General features: G+C 62.6%; 4 protein-coding genes and 2 non-coding genes across 6 annotated transcripts; 4 read left to right on the top strand and 2 right to left on the bottom strand.

The window, feature by feature from the left end:
- Window positions 1-149: 149 nt before the first annotated feature.
- PROCA1 (protein interacting with cyclin A1) lies at window positions 150-2,050 on the bottom strand. The gene is made up of 4 exons (XM_057372028.1): window positions 1,763-2,050; window positions 992-1,124; window positions 770-904; window positions 150-690 (listed from the first exon to the last, which is right to left on the bottom strand). Exons 1-4 carry the CDS (start codon window positions 1,938-1,940, stop codon window positions 198-200), a joined length of 939 nt encoding a protein of 312 aa, XP_057228011.1. The 5' UTR covers window positions 1,941-2,050; the 3' UTR covers window positions 150-197.
- A 1,124-nt stretch (window positions 2,051-3,174) lies between these two features.
- LOC130576985 (adenine phosphoribosyltransferase-like) lies at window positions 3,175-4,304 on the top strand. Its single transcript, XM_057372031.1, has 5 exons — window positions 3,175-3,319; window positions 3,427-3,520; window positions 3,607-3,753; window positions 3,835-3,930; window positions 4,023-4,304. Exons 1-5 carry the CDS (start codon window positions 3,197-3,199, stop codon window positions 4,148-4,150), a joined length of 588 nt encoding a protein of 195 aa, XP_057228014.1. The 5' UTR covers window positions 3,175-3,196; the 3' UTR covers window positions 4,151-4,304.
- Window positions 4,305-4,481: 177 nt separating this feature from the next.
- On the bottom strand, window positions 4,482-7,310 carry RAB34 (RAB34, member RAS oncogene family). The gene is made up of 11 exons (XM_057372029.1): window positions 7,247-7,310; window positions 6,478-6,582; window positions 6,300-6,391; window positions 5,885-5,950; window positions 5,597-5,698; window positions 5,465-5,529; window positions 5,339-5,390; window positions 5,137-5,218; window positions 4,965-5,055; window positions 4,780-4,890; window positions 4,482-4,697 (listed from the first exon to the last, which is right to left on the bottom strand). Exons 2-11 carry the CDS (start codon window positions 6,529-6,531, stop codon window positions 4,630-4,632), a joined length of 783 nt encoding a protein of 260 aa, XP_057228012.1. The 5' UTR covers window positions 6,532-6,582; window positions 7,247-7,310; the 3' UTR covers window positions 4,482-4,629.
- A 339-nt stretch (window positions 7,311-7,649) lies between these two features.
- On the top strand, window positions 7,650-9,676 carry RPL23A (ribosomal protein L23a). Its single transcript, XM_057372032.1, has 5 exons — window positions 7,650-7,728; window positions 8,144-8,324; window positions 8,559-8,735; window positions 9,123-9,192; window positions 9,596-9,676. Exons 1-5 carry the CDS (start codon window positions 7,704-7,706, stop codon window positions 9,608-9,610), a joined length of 468 nt encoding a protein of 155 aa, XP_057228015.1. The 5' UTR covers window positions 7,650-7,703; the 3' UTR covers window positions 9,611-9,676.
- Window positions 8,418-8,488, top strand: LOC130577009 (small nucleolar RNA Z17). The gene has a single exon (XR_008965726.1). It is a non-coding gene; the product is annotated as a small nucleolar RNA Z17 (small nucleolar RNA).
- On the top strand, window positions 8,990-9,051 carry LOC130577008 (small nucleolar RNA SNORD42). The gene has a single exon (XR_008965725.1). It is a non-coding gene; the product is annotated as a small nucleolar RNA SNORD42 (small nucleolar RNA).
- Window positions 9,677-10,682: the final 1,006 nt, after the last annotated feature.

Below are 10,682 nucleotides of genomic sequence, written 5' to 3'. Positions count from 1 at the left end.
CAAGAGCTGTGCCCCCAGTGCCAGGACAATGCTGTGAGCTGATGGGAGCAGTGAGGAACACCTCAAACCGCTCCACACCCACCCAGCCCTGCCTGTTTGCCCCCGGTGCCATCCTTTCCCCCACAGAGACAAAGCTGAGGCTGCTCCAGCAGATGTAACTTTATTTCACAACTGAAACCCACACAGGCTCAGTGGGTTCAGGGCTGCAGCTCTCCTGTGGGCTGAGCCTCAGTTTTACTTTTCAGCCTCTTCTTTCTGTTCCTCTCCTTCCTCCTCCTCTTCCCGCTGGCRGTGGGGACCGGGAAGGGAGGGGCTGGTGCTGGCTCCCTGCCTGGTCCCTCCTGTGCCGGGGCATCGCTCAGGATGGTGTTGGATGCTTCCCCCAAGGATGGCAGCAGCACCCAGTGATCGTCAGGGGCAGTAGCTGCAGGATGRCTCTGTGCCCCCTTTTCGGAAGAACCTTTCTTTCTCAGACCTTTCCTCTTATTTTTCTTATTTTTCTTATCTTTCTTTCTCTTCCTCTCTTTCTTCACTGTCTTGGTGTGATGATCCACTGGGAGGGCTCCTCCCAACGGGGGGCTCAGGGGGACTCCCCTGGGCCTCGCTGCCCGGTCAATGAGCTCCCCCCCAAATTCATACGGCACCGGCTCTCGGGGCACCGCCACGGCCACCGTGTTGTACGTCTTGCACCTGCAAAAAACGAGGTGGCACCACAGGGTGGGACAAACCACGGGGCAGGGGGACGGTCCCCAWGGCTGGGGGCACTCACCAGACATGGAGATAGGGCTCCACACACTCCTCCTTGTAGGTGAACTCGAAGCAAGGCACCTGGAAGACGTTGAAGAAGGCCTGGCCCACCACCCGTGAGACGGTGTCGTTCACCCGCCGCAGACACTCCTTGAGCCTGTACCGGGGGCAGAGCTGTGCTCAGGAGGGCTGGCACCTGCCAGGGGTTAGCAGAGTGCCCTGGGGCAGGTTTGGGGACACTCACCTGTGGTCACATTCACAGTGGCTGATGGTGTACCAGCGCAGGTTGCGGTACCCATAGCGGATGGTGAAGGGGTGGATGATGTGCTGGCAGTGRTCGTGGTCCCGGCAGCACCGGTCCGTGTCACGGTGCTCCCCTGCAGGGGAAACGTGGGGTGCAGGCAGGGCTGGGGCTAGGTGGGGTTGGGACTGGGGCTGAGCTGGGCTAGGACTGGGTCAAGGCTAGATTGGACTGAGATAGGATTGGAATCACTGGGATAGGTGGGATTGGATCAGCGCAAGGGTGGGGACAAGGCTGGCACTGGGACGGGGACTGGGAGTGTACAAAAAACACGGTGGGAGTGAGGCTGGGACTAGGCTGGGGTCAGGATGGGGACCATGGCTGGAGCAGGACCAAAAGAGAGTCTAGGCTGGGGTCAGGATAGCGACAGGGAGTGGACAAGCACTGGGATGGGGACTGGAATGGCAGCAGGATGGACCACAGATCATGATGGGGACAGAGGGTGGGTCAAGAGTGGACCACCACCAGGAAGGATTAGTCTTGTAATAGGAACTCGGCAGAGATGAAAAGGGGTTGGACTGAACTGGGACAGACAGGGACTGAACTGGCATAGGAATGGGGACAGGAAYGGGATGGGACTGGATTAGGGTTGATGGGGACTGATGCAGCACTGGGTTGGGGAGGGGATGGGATGGAATGGGGCGGGATAGGAGAGAAGGGATGAGAAGGAGTGGGATGGGAAGATACAGGTAGCAGCATCCCTGCCGCCCTTACCCAGCTGCTCGTAGGTGTCCGCGTTGCTGCCCGCACCACACCACAGCGTCCCGGGGTAGGTGAGCCAGCGGCGGGCGCGGGGCCGTCCCGGCGAGGCCGCTCCGGGGGCAGGTGACAGCAGGAGCAGGAGGAGAAGGAGGAGGAGGAGGACGCGGCAGAGCAGTCCCGGGACGCACATGGCACCGCGCCGCTCGCCGCCGTGGGGCCGCCTTATAGAGTGGCGCAGCCCGCCCACGCGGGGCGGCCCGGCACGGCTTGGCACGGCCCGGCACCGTGCGGAGGGTCCCGCCGAGCCCGGGTGCTGCAGCCGCTCCCGCTCCCGGAGCCGCGGCACGTCCCGCGCCGGCAGCCCGCGGGGAAGGGGTCACCCCTCCCGGTGGGACCGGCCCCGTTGCTGTGGCAGCCGGTGGGGTGATGTGCCGGGGCCGGTAACGAGCCGGCCCCAAACCCCCGCCCCGTGACGCACCCGCCCCCGCGCAGGCCCCGGCCCCGGAGCGGCCCCCGACGGGAGAGGGATGCTCCCTGCATCCCTGCATCCCTGCATCCCTGCATCCCTGCATCCCTGCATGCCTGCATCCCTGTATCCCTGCATCCCATCCCTCGGATGCTCTCTGCATCCCCGTGTCCTTTCCCGGGGGCGTTCCCACATCTGCACATCCCATCCCACGAACGCTCCCTGCCTCCTCGTGTCCCATCCTATGGACATTCCCTGTGGCCCTGCATCCCATCCCACAGATGCTGCACGGTGCCTTTCACGGAGCAGCCCGGTGCCCGGTGCCCAGCCGGGCTGGCAGCCCACCCCGGCATTCCCAGCGCTGCCAGGGCTGTCCCTCTTGGCCAGCTCCTGCCCCTGGAGCCCATTGACAGTCAGGACACAGCCCTGGCTCAYTCAGCAGGGCAGGACACTGCCTGGACACCCCAACAGGGACGTGCTTGGCCTCCAAAAATCCCTGCACTGTCCGAGGCCACCCAAAGCTGCAGAACATCACCCTGAGCATCACCCTGGTTCGCTGACCCTTGTGTCACAGGGTGCCACCCCCCTGTGCCACCCACACCGTGTCCTGGCACCACTGCCATGTAGGGTGTGAACGCCCAGCCCCAGAGCTGGGACAGCAGAGCCAGCAGGGGACATCCCTGCCCCATGGGAAGGGCTTTGGCCTGGCAGCAGCCCAGTGTCCAGCTGGCCGAGGGCGCTGGCGGGGGCCCAGTGCCGCAGGGGCTGTCCCCTCTCAGCTGTCGCTGTCCGTGACGCTGCCGTGACGGTCCCGCTCGGCTCAGCCCCGCCGCCAGCACCAGGTACGGAGCCCAATGGGCGCTCTGGGCCTCCGGGGTGCCACACGTGGGTGTGGGTGGGGGCACGGGGCCACGGGGAGTTTTGGGGAAGTCTCACCCCCTTTCGACGCTCAGTGCTCGCAGCGCCCGCAGTCCCCACGCATGGAGCTGTGCCACGTCCCCGCCGGCCGGGAGAAGGGCTGGTACCTGGCGCTGATGGCCCCCAATGTCAAGGGTCCCAACTACGCCTGGCTGGACCCCTCCCGGCTCTACCTCCACCCGCAAGTACCCGGTGCCCGGGGTGGGCTGCACCTCCACGGGGCTGCTGGGACACCCAGCTGTGGGTGCCCACGGTGGGCTGCGGGCACCCAGCACCTCCACTCTCCCCCCAGGGCTTCCAGGACTGCGTGGCCGACCTGCTGCAGCCCTTCCAGGGAGATGCCATCGACACGGTGGCCGGCATCGACGCCATGGGCTTCATCCTGGGTGAGCGGGCACACGGGTGGGCGCAGGGTCTCGGTGCCATGTCCCCATGTCCCCGCGGGTCCTGACGGTGCCGTGCCCGCCCCCAGGCGCCGCRGTCGCGGCCACGCTGCGGAAAGGCTTCCTGGCCATCCGCAAAGCCGGGCACYTGTGCGTGCAGACGGTGGCACAGCCCTACAGCGACTACTCGGGCCGGGAGAAGGTGATGGAGGTCCGGACTGACGCCATCTCGCCGGGTGAGCCAGCGAGGTGCTCCCGTTTTTTGGGGCTGCCAGGGCGGGCACCGGGCACTCACCCACGGCCTCTGCCCCCTCCAGGTCTGCGTGTCCTTCTGGTGGACCAGTGGGTGGAAACTGGGGGCACCATGCGAGCGGCCATTGAGCTGGTGGAGCGGCTGGGGGGGGTCGTGGCAGGTAGGAGGGGGCAGCCCGGGCTGGGATGATGGGGCCACCATCCCCACGGCCTGTGGTGGCCGGTGCTGAGCCCCGCTGTGTTGTCCCCACAGGTGTCGCTGCCATCTGCATCGAGAACAGCGAGGGGGGGAAGTGGATCCGGGAGCGCTACAAATGCTCCCACTGTGTCCCCCCCCGGCTGCAGCCCCGCTTCGACCAGCACCAGCTTGGCTGGGACTGATGTGGGACTGGCACCTCGTGTGTCCCCTGCAGCCCCTCCCCGAGGGACACAGGGCTGCTGGCTCTGTGGGACAGGGATGCTCCTCGGTGGAAGAAGGAACTCGTCCTCAGCCGCAGCCATCCATCCTCCCTGCCTCCATCCTCCTGCTTCCCCTGAGCCTGGGGGGCTGCACCCAAAAACAGGGAGCCCCACAGCCAGCCCCAGCCCGCTTCCCCCAGCCCCACACTTTTCTTACAAAGCATAAAAAAGGTTTTATTAAGACAAAAGGGAGCCTGAAGGCATCTCTCCCTGTGAGCAGTACCTGGGTTTGCATAGCTACAGGAGTCACACGGGTGCCCCTGCCTGCCCCAGCCAGGGGTGCCCGGGCAGGCGAGGGGCCAGGGGGGCTGGGGGTGGCAGGGACGGCTCCTCGGGGCCGGCCGGGGTCGCCCCTCTTTGGTCCAGAGGTGTGAGCGTGGAGGGGGCTGGGGGCTGCCCCCTCACTGGCAGCACTTGGGTTTCTTGCGGGGCGTCGACAGGTACAGGTCGCTCTCGTTGCTGCTGATCCCTGAGGGACAGAGGAAGGAGGGTCGGTGGGTGGCTGGGGGACAAGGGGGGACACTTTTGGGGGGCTGGCCAGGGCTACTCACGCACGGTGTCGCCGATCCTGCGGGTGTTGTTGCCACGCTCCAGCTCGGCCAGCACGCTGCTCTCAAAGGTCAGAGCTGCCACTCGGAAGAAGAAATCCCGCACGTTCTCCCCTGGTCCACGGAAAGAGACCCCCCTGAGTGTCCCCTCACCTGGGATCTGCACCCCCTGCCCAGCTGGGACTCACCAGTGAGTGAGGACACAGCCCAGTACTCCGCCTGCATCTCCTGGGCCACCTTGAGAGCGTCCTTCTCCATCAGGCTGTACTGTGCTGGCGTCTGCAAACCGAGCCGGGCGTGGGTGGGTGACAGGGACAGGGCCAGGGCACAGTTTGCCCACGGGGAGGGGGSCACACTCACGCTCAGATCCTTCTTGGAGCCCACCAAGAAGAGGATCACGTTGGACGGGTCGTTCTCCTTCAAGGCGTCAGCCAGCCACTGCCTGTGGGAGCCACTGTCACCCTGAACCCACACACCACAGCAACCCCACCACCCCTCTCTGTCCAGCCCCAATGTCCCCCATGCTTGTCCTTGGTCCCCCCCCGGGTGACACGTCACCTACCGCGTGTGCTCCAGGGACCCCACATCGTTGACATCGAAGACAATCACAATGGCTGGGGGAGAAAGGAGGGGTGAGGAAGGGGACAGGGACAGTGGGATGGACATTGGGGTGCAGTGGGGACCTCACCCTGTGCTCCCCGGTAGTAGGTGGAGGCGATGCACTTGAAGCGCTCCTGGCCGGCCGTGTCCCACCTGGGGGGGTGTGGGAGGTGAGGGGGGGTCTCAGGGGTGCGTGGGGAGGGGGCTGGCACCTACTCACAGCTGCAGGCTGAAGGGCACGCCCAGCACCTCGAACCGCTCCATCTCGAAATCCACCCCGATGGTCGCCTTGTAGTTCTTGTCAAAAGTGTCCTTGCAAAACCTGGGGGGAAGGGGTTTGGGGAGGATTCAGCATCCCCTGGCCCCCCATCCCAATCCCTAGGGGCGGGTACCCGGCACCAGGGTCTGGCTAGAGCGGGGCTCAGCCCAAGGTGCTGCTGTCCCCTGGGGAGGGGGGGTCATTTCCCCGGTCCCCCTCCCACCCAAGCCCCCTTGGGGGTCCCGGTACCGGTTGATCAGGCAGGTCTTCCCCACCGACAGGTCGCCCACCACGATGATCTTGGAAATCTTGAACCTGCATTGAGTGGGACGCGCGGCTCAGCAGGGCTGGGGACACCCCCCGAGTGACCCCGGGRGAGGAGGGGCTCGTAGGGCGGGGAGGGGCATCACCCCACGGCCCCTCGCGTCCGCAGCGCTCCGCATCCCGGCTCTGCCGCCCGCCGCCGCTCATCCCGGTCCGCCGTGTCCCCCCTCCCCGCCCCTGTCCCCCCCGCGCCGCATTCCAGCGCCGTGACGCAGGGCTCGGCATCGGGCAGCGCCGGCAGCCACGCGGCGCCCACGCTGGGGACCCCGACCCGCGGCTGGCGGGACCCCCCGYCACCCCCCCATGGCGACAGCGGGGACCCCAAACCCCCCGGACTGACCCCACAGTGCCCGTCCGCTGCTCCTGGCAGGCGCTGGCCACGGTGGGGTGGAAGGCGCGGCGGGTGTGCAGGGCGGCCTCCTTCCGATGACACTGCCAGGGGGACAAAGGGGGACACCGGGGTGACCGCGGGGCTTCGGCGAGGTCACCCCCGGGGCCGGTGTGTCCCCCCCGCTCACCGCGGGCAGGTCGGCGATGACCCTGTCCCTGCGGACCGGAGCCAGCACGTTCATGGTCCGTGGGTGGCCGGGGCAGCGGGGACGGGATGAGGGTCACCGCGAGGTCTGGGGACAGAGAGAGCAGRGAGCGGTGATGTCGCCGCGTCACAGTTGTCCCCGCGAACAGCGTTCTGTAGCAGGATTGTCCCCGTGTCCCCAGGAGGGGCTGTCCCCTTATCCCAATAGTGTCCACTTTCCCAGGACATGGTTGTCCCCWTGTCCTGACTGTCCCCATRTCCTGACTSTCCCCATGTCCTGACTCTCCCCAYGTCACCAAGGATGGCTGTCCCCACATTTCAGCCACCACTGTGGCTGTCCCTCCACCCTGTCCCCGTGGAAATCCGTCCCCACATCCCAGCCAGCCCCACATCCCGAGTGTGCCATCCCAGGGCACCACTGTCCCCCTGTSCTCAGGTGTGGCTGTCGCACACTCCGGGACACGGCTGTCCCCGTGTGCCACCACCCCCACATTCCAACACACGCGGGTACCACTGTCCCCACGTCACACCTATCCCCGTGTCCCAGCCGTCCATCCCCACAGCCATCCCAGGGTATCGCTGTCCCCGTGTCGCGCAGTGTGACTGTCCCCATGTCCCACCCATCCCCATCTCCGTGTCCCCCCCGCGTCCCGTGTCCCCCCGCCTCATCGCAGTCCAAGACTAAGCTCTCCCCGCCTCATCCCTGTCCCCACGGCGGGGGAATGAAGTGGGGTRTCCCCGTTACCGCGAACCTCCCAGCTCCGGTAGCGGTGCTCGGTGCTTCACGCCCAGCCCCGGAGTAACCGGCGTCCTGGCCCCTCCCACGCCCCCGTTCGGGGGCGTGGGAGGGGCCAGGACGCCGGTTACTCCCGGTCTGGGCCATTGCGCTGTTACCACCTCGGCGGAATGCCGGTAATCCCCCGCCACCCCGGGGCTCACCCCGGTCCCGCACCGCCACGACGGCGGGGCGGGACAGYAGCGTGCCAGACTACAACTCCCATGACACCCCGGGGCGCGCGGGACACCCACTGCGCACGCTCAGCCGCGTCTGCTCATGAGTACTACCACTACCGGCATGCTTCGGAGATATCGCGAGAATTGGGGGAGGGCGCGGGGCAACGAGGATTCCGTCTTGCTCCCGCGAGATTTGGGGGTATAAGCCCGTGCGGCGCGGAGCGGGAGACCCCTTTCGGCTTCCGCCTGGCCAAGATGGCGCCCAAGGCGAAGAAGGAGGGTGAGGGCRCGGAGCGCCGGGTCCGTGTGGGGGGTGCGGAGCGGAGTGAGGGACCCCACGGGATGTGGGTGAATGTGAGGGGGGTCGGGCTGAGCGAAGCGCGGAGTGAGGAAGGCTTCCAGCGCTATGATGGGCGCGGGCACGTGGAGGTGGCGGGACGGGCCTGCCGCGTTGTCTGAGGGAGGTGGGGGATGTTTTCCATCTCTCGTACTTGGGCATTGAATAGGTGCGTTTTTCCGCAAGGAAACGGGAGACTTTTAACTTCATTGGGCGTTTTGAAGCTCATCGGGGTTAGATGAGGGAGCGTGGGCCGCTGGGTGAGGTCTTATTCATTGCCCAGGGGAAGCCGTGYCCGGCTGGGGAGCGCATCCTGACCCTGCAGATCCTGGTGGTGCTGACTGAGCTCTCCTCACAGCTGTRCCTCCGAAGACAGAGGCGAAGGCAAAGGCGCTGAAGGCCAAGAAGGCCGTCCTGAAGGGGGTCCACAGCCACAAGAAGAAGAAGATCCGCACATCGCCCACTTTCCGCAGGCCCAAGACGCTGCGGCTGCGGAGGCAGCCCAAATACCCCCGGAAGAGCGCCCCACGGAGAAACAAGTGCGTGTGGGCTGTGGGGCTCTGCCTTGCTGTGGGGTTTGGGGGGTGGGAGCAACCCCGTGAATGGGCTATTGTGGGGACTTGGTGATTTGGGATGCAGGTGATGATTTTAAGCGACCAAAGCCTGAGAGTTTGTGATTATAACCTTAGGTGACTGATGCACCCCAAAGAAAGCCCCTGAAATGCAGAGAAGCAGCTTCCAGCCCTCTGTTAAACAYAGGGTCTCTCTTGCAGGCTGGACCATTATGCCATTATCAAGTTCCCTCTGACCACAGAATCAGCGATGAAGAAGATTGARGATAACAACACTCTGGTGTTCATCGTGGATGTCAAGGCAAACAAGCACCAGATCAAACAGGCCGTCAAGAAGCTGTACGATATCGATGTGGCCAAGGTCAACACGTTGATTAGGTGAGAAAGGGGAGGAGAATAAGTCACTGGTGGGTGTGAGTGGCTTCATTTTAGCAGAAGATGAGAACATGTGAGATTCAGYAGCTGTGGGAAYTCTGAGRAGCAGTGGGATGAAGCTCCAAAGTGAAGTGAGCACATYTTGGTGGAAGTAGAGAATGTTGGCCTACCAGAGGTTTGGCTTCATCAGGGAGCTCTTGGCTTCCTCGGGAGGCTCTTTGGCTCCTCAGGAGAACTTTCAACACCCAGGCAGTCCTGTGCAAATGATGTAGACTGATTCTGCTGAATAATGTGATGTTCAAAGGAACCACTGATGCACATGGGACCACTGGGAATGTGGAGCAGGGGGGAGGAGTTGCCTCTGTTCTGATGCCTCCTGTTTTGCTCTAGGCCTGATGGGGAGAAGAAAGCTTATGTCCGATTGGCTCCAGATTACGATGCACTGGATGTAGCCAACAAGGTGAGACATCTTTGAAACTTTGAAACTTTTTTTCAACTTGTCTCATGTCTCCTGCACTGATTGTTCTTCCTGAGTTTCTTCATGAGGTGCTTGTGCTTCAAGTGCGGTGGCACTTCCGTGTCCTTGTAGCCAGACAGGATCTGAGTGTTGAGGAGCCACGTTCTCAGTCAGTTCAGTCCTCGAGGTGGTTGAGGTAGGCAGGAGGCAGAGTTGGTACATAGTGGAGTAGGGGAACATACAGCACAAAGATCACTCTGGAATAAATGTGGAAAGTGGAYGTGTAAGGCTCTTGGGCAGGTCTGGGAGGAAGAAGCCAGTCCTTGAAGGAATTCTGGGGAGATGCAGCCATGGCATCAATTCTGCCACCATAACATCTGTTTTAACATCCTTTGCTTCTTTCCAGATTGGAATCATCTAAACTGCATCTGCCGAGGACTGTACAGAATAATAAACATTGTGACACCACTGAGGGCTCTTGTGTTTTGTGACAGCATAGCCCATGGGAAAGAGAGTGCCCARCAAACTTCTGGGCCTTAATTTCATTGAAGGGGSTTTTGCTTCCCTTCCTGACAGTGGGTGGGCAGAGCTGACTGCCCTGCTCAGAGGATGTCTGGGATCATGTGAACATGTGTGTGAACATGAGGCAACAGCCAGATCTCAAAAAGCTCTGTATTTACCCCCCRGAYCTTGTGTCCTGCATTTTCTTGCACATTGTAATTAGGATGTGTTTGTGATCAGTGTTTTGGGTGTCCTACATTGCTGCCTCATGGAGCAGGCCACGGGAGGGAGGTGGTGGCCACAGCAAAACCCTGTCAATGGCTCTGATGTGACACAAGTGACCTGTCACACCATTTCCCCAGTGTGTCARCTCTCTGCTTATGCTGCAGGTTCACTTGGAGCCCTCCTGCTAATCCAGCAGCAAAGGCTTTGTGGGTTTTTCTGGTACAATCTCCGCTCCATGTGCTTGCAGTGTGTTTCCCTGTTTCTGTTCCTCACAGGGTTCACTGTCCTCAGGGCTGTTTGCAAATGCTGCTGTTGCTGCCTCTGCAGTGCTTGGCTTTAAAAGTCTGTAGATAAAACCAGCTTTTAGAGTGGCTGGAGTGAGGAGAAGGTGGAGCCCTGGGTGAGCAGGGAATAGAGGAATTACGGAAAAGGCTTCAGTGGTACTTGAGCTTAAGTACATACTTAGACTTGACTGGGAAAAATTATGAAAGCCGTGACCAAATATTGATTGGGGTAATTGAGCTCTTGAACAGTGGGACACTGAGTTCCTTCAGGCYTTTTGTGGAGGGTGGCAGAGTCCCAGGACGAGGTTTGCAGCTGAAGGATGGTGATAGACTGAAAGCAGGAGCTGTTCTTAGACTCGGTGGAGATCTCTGCTGGGTTGTGGGCTCTGGGCTTGACACCCCTCACTTGGGCTCAGGGCTGGCAGGAGGTGCTGTTTGCCTGCTGTGAGGGATGAGAAACCGCCTGGAGGGAGGAGTGCTGCT

Source organism: Malurus melanocephalus, unplaced genomic scaffold (assembly GCF_030028575.1).
Source record: "Malurus melanocephalus ecotype Western Australia unplaced genomic scaffold, MMel_1.1 scaffold_162, whole genome shotgun sequence".
Taxonomy (NCBI): Eukaryota; Metazoa; Chordata; class Aves; order Passeriformes; family Maluridae; genus Malurus; species Malurus melanocephalus.
This window is presented reverse-complemented; position numbering and strand designations above follow the sequence as displayed.